Source organism: Cryptomeria japonica, chromosome 10 (genome assembly GCF_030272615.1).
Source record: "Cryptomeria japonica chromosome 10, Sugi_1.0, whole genome shotgun sequence".
Lineage (NCBI taxonomy): Eukaryota > Viridiplantae > Streptophyta > Pinopsida > Cupressales > Cupressaceae > Cryptomeria > Cryptomeria japonica.
Window position 1 is genome coordinate 686,416,008 of NC_081414.1, and position 17,433 is coordinate 686,433,440.

The window sequence follows — 17,433 nt, forward strand, 5'->3', positions numbered from 1 at the left end:
TCCCCAACAGACTCAACTACTACTACTGTAAATTGTAAGTAATGTATTAGTGAAAAGAAAAGGGAAAAGGACTTAAAATGAAAAAGAAAGCAAAAGTTCTTTCCCATGTCTGCACTCATTCTCTCTGCCATCTCATGTGATGTGAATTAATCTTTATTTTGATTTTTTTTAATAAATATATCATGAAATATATGATTCTAATAAATATAAAGTTTTTTTTTTTGATTTTATGTGGGTTAGGTTTCTCCCTACTTTATTGTATGTGGGTTTTTATCTCCTTTATGTAAGAGATTCAAGAAGTTGAAAAGCTTATTGTAATTGTCATATGATTGTAATAATTACAAGATTTGTTCACTTTAGATTTTATGTCGGTTTCTTTCTCTTTTATAAAAGAAATTCAAGAAATTGAAAAAAATTATCATAATCTTTTTTATTTGATTGATGAAGCTCAATGTTTTTTTATATGATTGTAATAAATACAAGATTTGTTCACTTTAGATTTTATGTGGGTTTCTTTCTCTTTTATCTACTATATTAACACACGTCACTTTAGATTTTATGTGGGTTTCTTTCTCATCTGCAACATTAATGCACAACCTCCTCCTCCTTATACAAATCCTCCTCTCCATTTTCAGTCACTTAAAATTTTATGTGGGTTTCTTTCTCATCTGCAACATTAATGCACAACCTCCTCCTCTACACGTCCTCTTCTTTCCTCCTCCTCCTCATACAAATCCTCCTCTCTCCATTTTCCATAAGATTTGATCCTTCGTAACAATATTAATATTGCCACCACATCACCATCACACTACAAGATCAACTCCAAATTTATCATAATCTTACCTATATCATCTAAATCTATTAAAAATATAAATTGAAATTTATAATTTAAAAATTTATCAATTCAACCCCCTGATTGAAAAAGTCCACAAGAGTAGACTATTTCAAGTTGGCAAAAAAACACAAGAGACCAAAATAACATTGTTTCCCAGGTAATAATTGGAGCTTTTGTTGAGGTCAATTATTTAGACAACATATGGTGTGCCATACAACAAGGTAGGGTCCACCTTATACCAAACCAAATTAAGTTCGGAGCTCCCATGAAAATTACATGGAGAAGATCGCATGACAACATTTTGATATCTAGAGAATCCCTACAAAACAAATAGAAACACAGGGAAGAAACTAAAAACCAAAATTCAGGGTGTTTTAAGCCATAACAACATTTTTCTTCCTATTTTAGTGTTGGATGTTTTATCCAATGCTTCATTTTCTCTTAAAAGGTTGTGCTTGGATTCCTCCACTAACCAACAAGGACAAGAAAATTTTCCTCATGAGGATTGATGCTGCAAAAAGAAAATAACAGTAATACTGAGACTAAGACAGAGGATTAACACAGAAGCCAAGGCTCTTTACACTGTTCATCTGCTCTGCTTTTCCTGCTTTTAATGCATTTTTTTTTTCAACAGTACAGAGAGACTGAAGATGTGATGGAAGGAGCTGAGCTGGTTTTTCTTGATTATGGTATGTTCCATTGCCTGCTAAATATAAATAATTTTCATGTTAATAGGAAAGGCCATGAATTTTATAATGATGAGAATCTATGAATGGGATGGTAAGGATTAGGTGCCGGTTTTTTTCTCCTCCTCTGTTCTGCCATTTTCGGCTTTGCAGATGAGAATGCAGATTCTGATAATATGATGATGAATCCTGCAATCATCAAAGGTATTCTTGGCTGAAAATATTCTGTTTGATGATTCCTGAGGCTGCTGTCGTCTGAACGGTTCTCAATCAACGCGGTTCCTTAAGTCACGGGGGGCGTTATTTTTTTAGAATGGGTCCATTTTCATATATTTTTTATATTGTGGGTGTTTACATGGAGCTCATTTTGTGTCTCGGCCTGCCTGCAGGCTGGACGAGAGTAGTTTGCAGGGATCGAGCTTGAAGATTGTGCAATCTGGTATGTCGTAGTGATACTACGACGACATTGGAATAGGTCTTCGAATGGGCACAGAGTATATTGAAATTTATTATGTTTAAGGCCTGAGCGGACTGGAATCTTCGACCTTATGTGAAACAATGGTCATGCCGGCTTGAAAAAAATGTATGGAACAACGGCGTTTAAGCTATTGCAGACAATAGCCAAAACGTCAGGTGGTGGGGCGTTCTGTATGTCTGGTCCAGTGGTACATGCTGCTGATAGTGAGGATGAAGAAGAACAAGAATTTAATGTGATTGCGGGGGAAGGGGAGAGGGCTTTCCGCAATGGGGATTTCTACTGGGGATCCTGCCTGGAAAATTTACCAGATGGGGTTGGGAAATACTTGTGGGCAAATGGGTGCATGTATGAAGGTGAGTGGTATAAGGGGAAGAACACAGGCAAAGGCAAGATTTCTTGGCCTTCAGGAGCAACTTATGAAGGAGATTTCAAGGCCGGTTTCATGGATGGGATTGGAACATACACTGGTGTGGATGGTTCCACTTACAAGGGTCAGTGGGTGATGAATGAGAAGCATGGCTATGGCCAGAAGCTTTATGCGAATGGAGATTTCTATGATGGGTACTGGAAACATGGTGTTCCAGATGGGAGAGGAAGGTATGTTTGGGGAAAAGGGAATGAATATGAAGGGGAATGGAAGGGGGGTCTTATGTGTGGGCATGGGACCTTGACATGGGTTAGTGGAGATAAGTACGAGGGCGAGTGGCTTGATGGGCTTGAACATGGGGAAGGTGTATATACATGGGCAGATGGTAGCATTTGTGTTGGAATTTGGAACAAGGATAGGAAGGATTGTAAGGGGAAGTTTTATCCCAAGTCTGCCTTATCGGCAGCCTCAAGTTGGGATAGTAGAGAAGATATCGATAGCTGCAATGGTGATATGGAATCTCATAAGGATAAAGGTTCATACATATTGGCTTGCGAAACAGTTGCCCAGAATCCATCAGATAAAATCACACAAAATAATATCCAGCGCCGGTTGCAGAAACATCGAAATTTATCTGTTGATGGATCCAAAAGTTCCATCGCCGATAAGCCCTTTGATAGTATATGCACCTGGGATTCAGACAGTGATTCAACGACCAATTGCTGTGACTCACTTGATTCAGCACGGGAAAGAAGCAGTAAATCGCTGCGGGATAAAAATGTGTTTTCAGCAATAGAAAGAGAATTCAGTGAGGTTTGTCTTGATGAGCTCAATAAAGAACATGCTGCATCAAGAGCTTCAAGGAGAAGAAGATCAAAGCGGCAGCTGAAGGAGGTAAAGAGACCTGGGGAAGCTATTTCCAAGGGGCACAGAAATTATGAGTTGATGCTAAACTTACAATTGGGAATCAGGTGGATTTCTTTTCTAGCTTCGTTTTGTGCATACTCGGCAGAATAATGTTAGATGATTATTTCATAATTTAAGCTTTTGGCTTTTTTTAGGATCTTGGTAATTGTGATAATATCTTACACTTAAATTGTTCAAACGTGGTGCTTTATAGTTAGATTAATTGTGCCATAATTCTCATGCCAAAACATCTAAGCATTGTCAATCAAAATGTACTTTAACAAAAGCAATGCTGGTTTTTCTGTCTGAGTAAATTAGGTGGTCTTTAGGTCTTGTTACTGGCACTGCTGTGGCCTAACAAAACATTATAGACCATTCACGAGCTTTTTTTATTTTAATTATTCTGAAGGAATGAGAAGTTTGGGTGCTCTCATCCTGTTTGCCCTTGCAATTCATTAAGCGAACCTAAGATCTCATTTTGAAACTTTTAAAACAAATATCTAAGTATGGGGTCCAAGGCCTTTTGAAAGTCAATGGAGCAATAGAAGACTTGAAAAGTTTGCTGATTAGCCTCAGCGATGATAAATTGTAGAGTGAGAATTTAATCAATAGTCTGATTATACCTCCTGAAACTCACTTGACACCTAGTTCTTAATATTTTGCTTTAACATTATTCCAAAAGTGTGATGTGAAGGTCAGTGGCATAAAACATGACTAAATTTTGCCAAATAATTATAGCCATGTAATTAGGTGGATCAGAGTTGTCATCAGACTTACGAATAGGATTAAGAATATGCTGTAACCAGAAGAGAATACATGAGCAACCAACATCATCAAATAGGTTTGCAAGAGGAAGAACAGGAGAGCAACCCCATACTTTAAGGAACTTGGACTAGGAATACCTCACAGTTAGTGTTTCTGGTGGATAGCCCTTTTGATGCCCTTCGGGCAAAATTTTATCACATTCTCGTGCTGCCTGAAATAAACTTAAAATTTAATTTAATGGCATCGTGGTTTTAAATATTGATCTGGTGAGATTGAAGGATGGATTTTTTTTTTGAGAAAGTGCTTCTTCTTGCTTAAGTAATTCCTAACAAAATGGGCAGGTTTAACATCTTCTTAAAAAGAATTTATGTATATTTTCTTTTGACATTGTGTGCATGTGCAGGTATACTGTAGGGAGGATAACACCGGAACCAACCCGTGAAATTTCCCTTGGTGATTTTGGTCCCAAAGCTCGAATATGGATGAGGTTCCCTCCAGAGGGATCTAAATTTACCCCTCCTCACCAGTCTGTTGAATTTAGATGGAAGGATTACTGCCCTATGGTTTTTAGGTGAGTTTTTCTCCATACATAACTGTCCTGGCTTCTGATTCCTTAGGGATGATTTTTCATAGTGTACATACTGATGAATGCATGCCTTTTCTATAGAGACGCCATCTTCAATGCAAGCATATGTTCATTTGTGTTTGGATGGGATTGCACTAGTATGTTGTATAAATAATATATGCCTGTAAACCCTGTTTCTAGATGATATTGTAGAGTTATTTTATTGAGTCTCAATTTTGTGATTCTAGATGCATATATTTACCTGTTTGATTGTTGCAGAGCCTAAGTAGGTTTGCCATTATTAATTTTTATCTTTTGATGGGAGAAGAGGATAGTTGAGAGTTTTTCTCGAAGATATCCAGTGGTAAAAGGTTCTCTATAAATTAAATTGCACAATCTATGTCAAAGGGAAAGCTGGAAGACAGATACAATACACTGTGAATTAAATTGCACAATCTATGTCAAAGGGAAAGCTGGAAGACAGATACAATACACTTATTTTCTCCGTTTTAAGAGAACTCAAATGTGTTTAGTGCTTTTTTTTTGTCACATTGGTTTTTATTGATATCTTTGCAAATATACTACAACATCTTATTGGAGGTTTGAAAGTGGACCTCTATTATACATGTCTTAATTTTTTTTTTGTTGCATTGAGGAACTTAGTGTTCAACCGAAGGATACAACATGGAAACCTGAGCGTTTGAATCATGAATGGTGGTAGAAACCTAAGAAAAATGATTACTGAGATACAGTCTATTGTGTTTGACGTAATCAATACATCAAATATGAGACATTGCTTTTATAATGTTGTGATGCAGATGATGCATTTGAGCAAGCAAGCTAGGAGTTGTTTGTGTGCATTCTTTGTCCAATGTTAGTTGAGCTATATGATCTCTTAGATGACATCTTATAATATAATTATGTTTCTTCTTCTTGAGTTAAAGCATGTGCTTTCCTATGTAGGGCGAATCACAGACATACATGTTCATGTTCTCCCTGTTGCTAGTCCAGCCATGGTCGAAGAGAGTTGAATTGCTTTTCATTTTACTAAGGATTTGTTGTTAATTGAAAACAATGCAGGACTGGATCTATCTTGCTGCCTTCTTAGACTTAAAGTAGGTGATATGTTAGTGGTTATCAGGAAAATTTACTCCACATATGGTGAAGTAATATAGATGCAGATCTGGGTAATTATTTCCTAGGTTTTAAATGTTTGGTCACAGTGAACTGATGAAGCTGAGAAGTTTGCAATTTGTTATCATCATGAGCACATGATTACAGTAAATTTATAAGTTTAGAGATGAACTAAAATACTGGATTTGTTAATAGAATGCTGGTGCAGTTTGCATGAATTTTATTGCACTGAGCAAAAAATTAAAGACATGCTATAGTGTTTCCTAAACTTTATTTTGGATTGCTTGTATATTTGATTATTGTGTTAACTTAGAGTGTTCAGAGCTCTAAGAGGACAAAAGTTAAATTGTTAAATGCAACTGCTAAACAATACATTCCAGTCTGCAGTAGGGGTGAAGTAAATGCGTTTGTAAGTGCTAGTTTGACCCAGAGGCGGAGGGAAAGTTGTCCAATTTGTATATCAAGAAATCAAAAAATTTAATGATTATTCTTGTCATATATGTGTTATGATGATGCCATTAAGTCCTCTTGCTTCTAATTTGGATGTCCTAACTAGTATGTGGTCTCAAACTCTTCTCTAGTCTAAATTTGCAATTAATTGTTTCTTGCTGTAGACTAGGCCTGCTTAGAACATTAACGATTTGTCACTCCATGAGGTGCTTATAAATGTAGTAGAATATTAGTGGAACATTTTCAATATCTAACTAATATTTTATGCACATGAATGTATATTATATTGTACATTTTATATAACCAAGGTTTGGGTGTGTTTCCTAACATAAGGACTTCATATTTAAGAACAAGTCTATGCTTTGGCTGCAGGTTGAATTATGAGAAACCTTCACATCCTTCCAAGTTGCATGTGAGATAAACTGGCTCCGGGTTCTTAGGCAAGGAGCCTGATTTGGTATCATTGAAATAATATATATTAAATGCCACAAGAAGATGGTGGAACTATACTCCGGTCATTATTGAGCTTTTTTTGCATTCTCTCATTTGACATTTCTGAGTTCGGTCTTCTGACTTGCCTGCAAGCATTTGAATTCTTTTCATAGTTTCTCTTGCTATCAATCAAACAGTGTTTGAGTTGGTAAACGTGTTTGACTTGCCACTTCTACTTGCTTAGTCAAATTTATGGAATTAATGATGGAATCTTGGATATTTCTGACAGAATTAGTTATATGACTTGACATTACCTAAGAGGGTTTATATGAAATAATGAAAAGAATATGGCTAGCCATAAAAGAGTATGTGTTGTTCTGTCATGTAGCATGACCCACTATTTTACTGGCAGCCCTACCTTTTTTAGCTAAAACCTCATTAGCATAATGTAAATGAAAAAAGAAAACCTCACTTTGGTTTAAAACTCAACTTCTAAAAGAATCCATTCAAGGTATATCTTAAAGAAAATTTCGATTGCCTTAAACCTAACCGTATACCAAAAATGTTCAGACTGTATTTACTATTATAGTCTCCAATTGTAAAAATGAGCCAAAAAATAATAATATTTAACAAAATCAAAACCACTTTTTGAAAAACTTGGAAAAAATTTGGGAATCAATATGGTAAATTTGGTGGGTTGTGATTGTTTGGGATTAATCGCAGGTTTTTCAAGTGTAATACTACTAGGATAAAAACATAAACCTGAAAGGTTTCAGACACATTCATTTACATAGAAATATAGAGTAATGCTCTTCCATTAATCATAAATAGGGATTACCTACCAAAACACGTGTGAGTTTGAGAAACCCCTTTGTGTTTGCTATTTCTAGGAACTCCGAAGCTTTACTGGTGTCTGGAATGACTAAAACCCAATGCTTCTTGTAATGTTGCTACTGCTAGACAACTTACAGAATGACACACTAATAGTTATTTGTCATTGAAGGAGGGACTCTGCCATTTTGTCATTGATGGGTTGGTCTTAATCTTGGGATGGTGTATGTTTGGCATGGCCAACTATGCTGCAGTGATACACCATAGACATTCTTCCATTAATAATAAATGAGGATTATACAAGAACGGTACAAAAATGAGTTAGGTTGAAAAATATCATCTGCTTGCTGTTTCTGAGAACCATAATTTTTCTTGCACATGCAAAATGACCCAAATCAGCTAACCATCTAACTACTTTTAAGAAGTCTAGGATAGATAACTTTGATGGTTTTTTTTCGGAGCCAATTACAAAGATAACTTGCCTTTTCTGACAATTCTGAATGCCATTTTGATCCCTGATGTGTAGCTGTGCAAGATGGTAGTGCGAGGTAGTTTAGTTTCCTCAGTGACTCTGAAGAACAGTTCAGAATTGTTGTACAGGGTGACAGGTTGGGGTTACATGGCATGTGGATGTCTGGAGGTGTTGCTTTACTAGTGCATAGGGTACTGGAACATGGATTGTCAATGATGGCTTTGTGCATTAGCAGGCACTCTAACATTATAGCTGTGCAGATCTTTGGCATGCTTCTAAGTCTGCGCTCTGATCCTATGCCCGATGAGCAGATAGAGTTTCATTTATTGCTTTATTTATATTTTAAACATTTACTTATAGATGCCCGAGACATTTCTTTGATGTATTAGTATCACATGCATTTTCTATTTCTGTTGACTGCTTTTGGTCAGCATGACCATTAACATCTTCTCAGCATTTAGGCATAAGAGGGATACCTCAATGACTGATGTTTTCCACAGATTCGCCTCTTAGTACTATTGTATTCCACCCTTGGCTGTAAAAAGCATCTCTCAAGTCATTTCAATGCTGGTAACTTGCACATTCTTGTAGCTTCATTACTAGGAAACTAAACAACAAATCCTGCCTCCAAAACTTTCTCAAGAGGCCAGATCTGCAGGCTCCAACCAGCCTGTAGTTTCAACTTTCTCTACAATGGTAGAACCTAGAATCAACTACTTGGGGAGTGGAGTCCTTAACCAAAACCCTAAACCCCACAGGGGGCTTAGCAAAGAATCCTACTTCAAAGAATTGGAGAACCCATTCATGGAGCAATTTTATGACATGTATGGGGTAAACTCCCTACTTGTGGGGGCAAGGAAGTTCACTTTGAAGACTTGGAGACCTCATTCAAGGAACAAATTGAAGACATGTATTGGGTTGATACCCCCACTCGCAAGAATGGGATCTAGATCAACTACATGTGGATTCAAATTCTTAACCAAAACCTCAAACCAGGGGTCTTGGCAAGAAACCCCAATTTTGAAGAATTGGAGACCCCATTCAAGGGGCCATTTTAAGACACGTATGAGGTAGGCACCCCACTCGTGAGAATAATAGTGAGTTCATTAGTGTTTAATAGATAAAAGTAAGGAATTTTTTTTGCCTCAACTGCCTTTTAAGCCATCTTAAAAAGTACAAAGTTACCTGTGATGATTAAATTACCTTTTGACAGAAGGAATGTCCAGACAACATCCTTTCATATATTTTAAAATTCATCCAGAATTATTTGAGTTGATTAGTATATATAGAGTTATCATCAGTTCATAACACAGTCACCAGGAGACATGGTGTACAGGGACAAAAATGGGGACGCTGTTTTGAAATAGGGTACACTAGTATGTGAATAAGTTGCAGATATTCTGCATTTAAATATAGTCATCAGGAGATATGGGTATGCTTAAATTATGAACTCGAGTTTTCTTGTGGTATGGTTTATAGCTGCATATCGATAGGTTATCTACATTTATTTTATCTTATTTTGCATAGCTTTTATTTCAGCGAGACGATGATATTCTAGATGTCTTATCCACTGATTCTGTCTAGTAACTTGGAGCTCAATTGGACATTTTATGCATTTGATATGGTAATATACGCTATTTTTTCTTTAGTGTAGTGTCTTGTAAAGAAGAATGTAATTGTGAATCAATTATTGTTATAACTTATAGGTCATGGTGCTGTTTTATCCATAGATACAATTAAAAATATCTTTTGAGCATATTGTTCTGCTGACACAGCTCTGTAATTGCCCTTAAATACAGTTCATTTTTGTCAGAGTATATCAGAATTGGTCTCTTTATTGAAATTATGCGTGTTTATGTTGACTGTAAATTGCTAGGGTGATTCTTTTTATGATAAGTGATTAATGGATAAGAGTGGATGATGTATGATTTCAAGCTGTGGACATTAAAAAGGCACACTGAATTAGTATAATTGCTGTTAAATGCAATGGATTATTCAAAATTGATTTATGATATTACATTAGGAGTTGTGTAACTTGTGATACATTTCTGACTTGACATTCGCCAAAATTCTAGGAATCTGCGAGAGTTGTTCAAGATTGATGTTGCGGAATATATGCTTTCGATATGTGGAAATGATGCACTTCGGGAGCTTTCATCCCCAGGGAAAAGTGGGAGCGTATTCTATCTCTCTCATGATGACCGCTTTATGATAAAGACAATGAAAAAATCTGAAGTCAAGGTAAGCATGTGAAATAATGTAGCTTGAAAACGTAAAGCTTTAGTAGACACAACTGTTTTGAAATTATCTTGCAATATCCACTTTCTTCTGTATGCATTCTTCTGTTGTTCCGTTCTGAAATTGCATTTTTCTTATTGGTCACACTGTCAAGGAGTAAATATCTTGTTTATTTCTAATCAAAATTGAAAATAAATGTTATAGGAGTCTTTGTGTTTGACAAGCACACACAGAATTGGTTTTGGGCAGTAACAAAGGTACCCACTTAATTCTATGTTTTGAAATGTTAAAGTTGACTGTAATATGTGTTTCAGATATTAGATCTCTGATGTCAGGCTTTTTTATCTGATCTGGTAGTATCCAGACTTTTGGTTGATGGATTTTCGACAGCTTGGTTTTTTCGATAAACAATTGTACGAGAATTCACCATTTTACAGTAATGCATTGTCAGGGTTTTCTACAAATATCAAAATACCCAATAGCAAATTAAAGCAAAATAACCATAAAAAGGAACATGAAACTATAGAGCATATTGTTGGCTATTTTGGTATAAAGTAACCCATACAGATATTTATATCTTTCTTGTATTTTGGCCCAGAGTCTGTAGTCTATTTTTCAGGCTTGATGGAATCATATTTTACAAGTTCTTGGATTGGTAGAGTCAGTTTTTGTTGACATAGGATGGAATTTGTGCAAGGCATCTGATTGACTACTGTTCATTTTATGTCATTAGTTTGTTAACACACGGAGTTACCCTATTACATGAACAGCTTGTTTATCAACAAGTTGCTCCTCATTGTGCTTAATATCAAAAAAAATGTTGCTTGAATAACTCCAATTCCAATCTTGCAGTATTTGTGTAAGCAACTTGAACTTATGAACTACTGTGAGAGATTCTGTAATCTTTAATATTTTAATGCAATCTCATTTTTCTCTCCAGTTCTCCCAAAGCCACAAACAAAAAAACTGTAAACCAGCTCTCAAATTTAAATAGGGACCTAAGGGCAGATTAGATAGCCCAATATGCAACAAAATGGGTCAGTGATTATAAACTGTAAAGAGCTGAGCAAATGCGTGAAGCTGTCATCTGTTAGGGACAAATGTCCAGGAGAGAAGATTTGATATCTCTTAAATTTTAATGCAATCTCATTTTTCTCTCAAAGCCACAAACAAAAAAAACTGTAAACCAGATAGTCTCAAATTTAAATAGGGACCTAAGGGTAGATTATATAACCCAAAATGCAACTCAATGGGTCATTGACTATAATCTGTAAAGAGACGAGCAAATGCATGAAGCTGTCATCTGACAAATGTCCAAGAGAGAAGATTTGATATCTCTTAAAATTTAATTCATTCTCATTTTTCTCTCCAATTGTCACAGAGTTACAAAAAAACAATAAAACTGTAAACCAGATATTCTCAAATTCAAATAGGGACTTAAGGGCAGATTATATAGCCCAAGATGCACCTCAATGGGTCAGTGATTATAAGTTGTTATCTGTTATCTGCACGAAGCTGTTATCTGTCAGGGACAAATGTCCAAGAGAGAAGAATTAGAAAACAATCTAGCCTTTCACTGATATGATGCTTGCCATAACATTGATTAAATTCAAGTATCCATAATGAAAATCCATGTCTACTGGAGAATTATGACACAGAAAACAATTGAAATTGAAATTTTTTATTATATCCACAAATGCCTGAAAATGTTGCTATGTTTTCTTCCAAGGATGAAATTGTAGCCATGCAATCACCTCCAAGAGTAAGCTGTAATGTGGGAGATTTTGTGAGCCAACTTTGCTATATTATCGTAAGATTGAAGCTTCAAAGGTAAGGAAGGAGGAAGATAGATATAATTAAATAAATAAATATTAGAATGAGAAAACAGCCAATAATATGCCAAAAATATATAGGTGAATTCATGACTGTGAACTTAATGGGATTTCTCACAATTAGTGAATTGTATTTTTCTGGCTTACAACTACCAGTGGAGTTTATAAGAATGATGTATTATGGTATCATTGTATATGTTTACAAATATTCTAAGGGGTTTAGCATATAGAGTTAGTGCTGGCAGTCTTAAAGTAAGTAACAGACCATATAACGTGTGGTATTTGTTTATGTGATGTAATTTCTTATCAAAAAGTCAGAATTGAGTAACATCAGAAATATTATAATATGAAATGTCTTTCTAAGTTATAGAAGCATGTAGTATTATCTCTTATTCATTCTTCTTTAAGTTAGTGAAGTTTCTGATTGAATTATTTTGCTAAATTTTACAGTATGGTATCCCTACAGTAACACTTGATAAATTTACTGTTTAGAAGAAGCCGTTATTGTGTTGGGAATAAGTTGATAAATAAAGCAATAAATGAATTTCAGTTGAATCTGAAAACTGAATAATCCATAGATTACAATATTTAAAATCTTGTCAAGACATTTTTTCATTTATGATAGATAATTATAAATGTTCTCTAATGGATTTAGACTATGGGGAAGATAAATTTGAAGCAACAATTATTATAACTTAGAAACAAACAGGTTGTAGAGGTGGAATTGCAGCCACATCTAATTTGCTACCTCAAGTATTCTGAGTATTTATCAATAGGAAAGGTAACAAAATTTGTAAGAGGAATTAATTTTTTCTAATTCTTGTACAAATAAATTTGTAGTTGCAAATTTTACATACCAGACAGCAAGATTGTGTGATGTTCAGAGAACAAATCTGAGCAAATGTGCGTCTCTACTTATTACAAAAGAGAATGCATTTTTAATTCTACTCACCACAAGAAAACAGCCTAAGGATTAGTGTGGAGCGCAATAAACACCGAACACCCGATCTCTACATGGACAGGCAACCCTTGGCATTTCTTGCCACTTTATTGTTGGGGTACAATGCTTATTAATTTTGGATTCCAAACAGTCTGTCTTTGCTAGCCATCATTTAAATAAAGATATCTAGTTTCTAGATATATTTTCTTTTACAAGTAAAATCTCGATCAAGTTAATGAAGCCATATTGGCCAAGTAAATTTTTTATCCAGAATCAAATAAGGCTTCTATCTAGGTAACACCTCAGGTCGTAAGCTCTGTATAGGATATGTCCACAGGGTTAAGACCTCAAGGAATGGACTTACCTCGAAACACTTTTGAGAGCTCTGACTGACAGCTGATAGTCATTGATTACAACAGTGTAAGACCTCTTGCTATTAGTATTAGCCTATAACTGGTATGGGTGAGACATCTTAAGTTTTCACTATAACCGTGAATATCAAATGTTTATAATAAATAAAATAACACATATTGCTAGAATACATATAGTTGTCAGAAATATAGCTCAACAAAACAGCCTAGGATTAGTGTGGAGATATACAGGTACCAAACCTCTTCATAGACAGGGATCCCTGAAACTTGTTGCCATTCTATAGTTGGGATACAATGCATATTAGTTTTGGATTCTGACCAATTTGTCTCTGCTAACCATCATTTGAATAAAGACATTTAATTCCTAGATGTGTTTTTCTACGATTTAAAATTCCAATCAAATTAATGAAAGTTTGATCCAGAACCACATAAAGCTTCCATGTAGGTAATACCTCAGGGCGTAAGCTCTATATGGTATATGTCTACTGGGGTAATACCTCAGATAATAGATTTCATCTTTAAATGCTTTTAAGAGCTCTAACTTAGAGCTAATATTCAATGATTGTCACAGGTTAAGACTTCTTAGTCTTGTCATTAGTATTAGCTAATAAGTGGTATGACTGAGGTAAGACATCAGGTTCATGGCCATCAAGTAATACTTTCAACAGGGTACATTTGGTTGTAACTTATTGATTGTTTTGTTCAACTAGGGTAGGGCCTCTGGCTGCAAGCATTCAATCAGTGCCTTCACTCGGGTATTACCCCAGACTGTATGTAGGCTAATAAATGTTAATTGCTACTGCCATGGTAGAACCTCTAGTCATAGCAATCAATTCAGATTTCCCTTATAGATTTCTGTATCGGAATTTAAATTTTGGATTACAGGAATAATGCTTTGACCAGGGCACATTTCACTAGAAGTTATTGATTATTATTTTCAGCTAGAATAAGGCCTCTGGTGGTAGGCATTCAATGAGTGCCTCTGCTTGGGTAAGACCTCAGACTTTATGTAGGCTATAAAAATAAATGCTAACAATTACCACAAGGGTAGAACCTCTATTTCGTAGCTATAAATTCTGATTTCCCTTATAAATAATAAAATTCTATATAAGACTTTAAATTTTGATTACAGTAATAAATAAAGTACATATCAACAATTATGATGATATCAATGATAAGCAGCAATGTGTACCTGGACTCGAGTTTTTGAAAACAATAAAACCAAATCAGGTGTAATATATGTACTACAAGTCTGTCCCTTTACAACCTTAACAGCTATTTCTGTCACTCAAAATACTTAGTTCTGGTGTTACTATGGTATGACTGCTTAAAATTAAGGTACATAGATTGAGATTTAGGACCATAAAGAACAAATAGTGAATCTTTACTAAAATGGCCCGAGTTTTACTCATTTACTTTACTACTAGCTGCATGATAGCAGTTGCAGATTTGCTGACATGACTGGCTAATACAGCTGTAAAGTTGGACACTGAAATCCTCAAGTTTGCACCTACTGTAGGCTGCATATTTGGGATTTGTTCAGGTCCTAGAAAGTAATATGCATAAAAATTGATGATTTGCATTTGAAGTCTGTAAATTTATGTCTATTAAATGTGTCTAAATGTGATATGACCACCACTGCTTATGGGGTTTTTAATGCCCAGCTGATGTCACTCCTAGGCTGAGAATCATCATTCATAGTGCCATCTTTAATGGTTGCTATTGCCACACTGTTACACGAACCTGACATGCTCGTGTTTTATATTTCTGGAAAGATATCAGAAGTAATTATGGTAAAATGCAGCATCTCTTATTTCAAAAACTCTCTAGTATGACTTTATATTCACTGTAGGCCACTGCTTGGCTCACTGTTTTTAACTTTTTTGTTTTCCAAATTATGAAGGGGAAAGCTAACACAATGCATTTGTCTTACTATGTAAATAATTATGTTTTAACTCTGAGTAGAAAGATAGTTAATGGTAGAATATTTGTTATGGGGAACTGTTTTGTGGTTGGTTTGTTACTCGTATGTAGCAAAGTGTTACTAGAAGATTTATTTGTCTTTCACGATTCTCTTATGAATGAACCCTTTTGCAATCAAGATCATGTTATTTGCGTGTTTTTTTATAACTAGTCCTTTTACTATGTGTTCTTGTAATTTCTTAGAGTTGAAAGGTTTATAAATGTTGGAGGCACTTAATTTCCCTGGGATACTAAAAATTTGCATGTAGAGGGAAACGGATCAATGAGATAATGGCCACTCTTGCATACCTGAATATTACTGGTTTTAATGGCCACTCTTGCATACCTGAATATTACTGGTTTTAATAATCTATATTAAACAAATCAACTGTTTATTAAAAATTCTTAAATAATTATTACTTAATTATAGCAAATTATTAAAAAATTACAGACTTGTAATAAACTAAAAATTACAGGATATTAATATATTCTAAATAATTAAATAGTTACAGTAAAGTATTAAAATAATTAAATAAATATAATAATTATTACATAATTACAATTAATTATTTGAAATTACAGTATATTAATATATTCTTAAATAATTAAATAATTACAATAAATATAAAAAATCATTAAATATATTGTTGAAACAATGTAGCTTTGGTAAGACAAATGATTGAATGCGAGATAAATGAAGTCTCTCATTCAATCATCTATCCTATCGATAAATCTACATGCTAATGGTAGACATCATAATCATCTTTATAAGCATTTCTATCATCGATCGAGATATGATCGTATTTGCTATGCAGTGATTTCATTTATATGCTGTGATTGTAATCGGTTCTGCATATCTATTCTAGTTGTCATATGACAACACTAATTAGTTGTCATATGATAACTACAATAGTTATCGTATTAACATATTTTTGCTCTTATACCGATCCATAATCGGGTTGCATTTGCCATCGATTACCATGAAATGGCATTAAGAATAAACCGATTAGTGATCGGTTAATGATAACTAAAATTGCATTAGAAACTAACCGATTCATTATCGGTTACAATGATAATCAAACCGCATTAAATCACAAACCGATTGGCATCGATTATCATTTGTTATGTATTGGCATTTATATTAACCGATAGTTATCGGTTTGTATTATGAAGAGGCACCACCCTTGATCAAGACATGTCATGAGACATGTCTGGTCAAGGCATGCCTTGATCTTACAAGGCAATGCCTATATATATGTGCCGTGAAGAATGCTGGAGAAATATCGAAATCAATAAATATTTTCTACAGCCACCTGCAAACAAAGAAGTTTCAGTTCATAGTTGGAGGCTCTTCTTCCTCTTCTAAATATATGGAGGTAGATGATCTCTCCTAAACCTCTTGCCTATTTAGGGGTCTCAATATCAGAAATAACTAGAGAGCATACATTAATAGCATTGAATATTGTCTAAGGAATTAAAAGAAGGACAAAATCCTTAACATTCCACTTTTGAACATAAATTTGAATACTTTTACACATATTTTCCTAAATCATTAAATAGTTACAGTAAATAATTAAAAATTACCTTCAATTAAAAATTATTAAATTATTACAGTATAATATTAAATAATTATTAATTTATTTAAGATACTGTTAATATTTAATTCAATGAAAATTTTAATTTTTCTGCATTCAATAATATTTTTTTTTGATAGGTATTCTGCATTCAATAATATATTCTAATTAATTTTTCTAAATAAATTACATATAAATTATTAAATAAAATTAAAGAAACAATAGTCGTGAAATTTTTTAATGATTTTATTCTGATCAAATAAATATTTTCCATTCTGTAAAAACATTCGCTCTAAAAAAATTATTAAAAAAGCAATACTCTTGAAATTTCTTTAATGATTTATTCTGGTCAAATAAATTTTTTTCTATTCTGTAAATACATTCACTAAAAAAATATTTAATAAAACAATTTATTAATGCAAATACATAAACAAAACAAATATAAATTTTCGATCAGAGAAACGGCTTCAAATTTATTAAATTGTTTCACAGACAAACATTGATGCAAAAAAAACGGACTTGAAGAAACCTTCACGCCAGCCCTCGAGTGACTCTGCAAGCCCGTTCACGCAACTGTGGTGCCTGGTCTATGGAG

At 34.3% G+C, this 17,433-nt stretch overlaps 1 protein-coding gene across 2 annotated transcripts in view; it reads left to right on the forward strand.

Moving 5' to 3' along the window:
* Positions 1–1,124: 1,124 nt before the first annotated feature.
* The window catches only part of LOC131063434 (phosphatidylinositol 4-phosphate 5-kinase 6), a 40,398-nt gene continuing 24,089 nt past the window's right edge, over positions 1,125–17,433 (forward strand). Inside the window, exons 1-4 of one of the 2 annotated variants that reach the window (XM_057997238.2) lie at positions 1,125–1,524; positions 1,911–3,337; positions 4,441–4,608; positions 9,997–10,162. In XM_057997238.2, the coding sequence (XP_057853221.2) occupies positions 2,103–3,337; positions 4,441–4,608; positions 9,997–10,162 (1,569 nt within the window). In that variant the 5' untranslated portion in view covers positions 1,125–1,524; positions 1,911–2,102. Of the gene's footprint in view, positions 1,525–1,548; positions 1,726–1,910; positions 3,338–4,440; positions 4,609–9,996; positions 10,163–17,433 lie in introns of those variants that run through there. The other variant, XM_057997239.2, reaches the window with a different exon arrangement.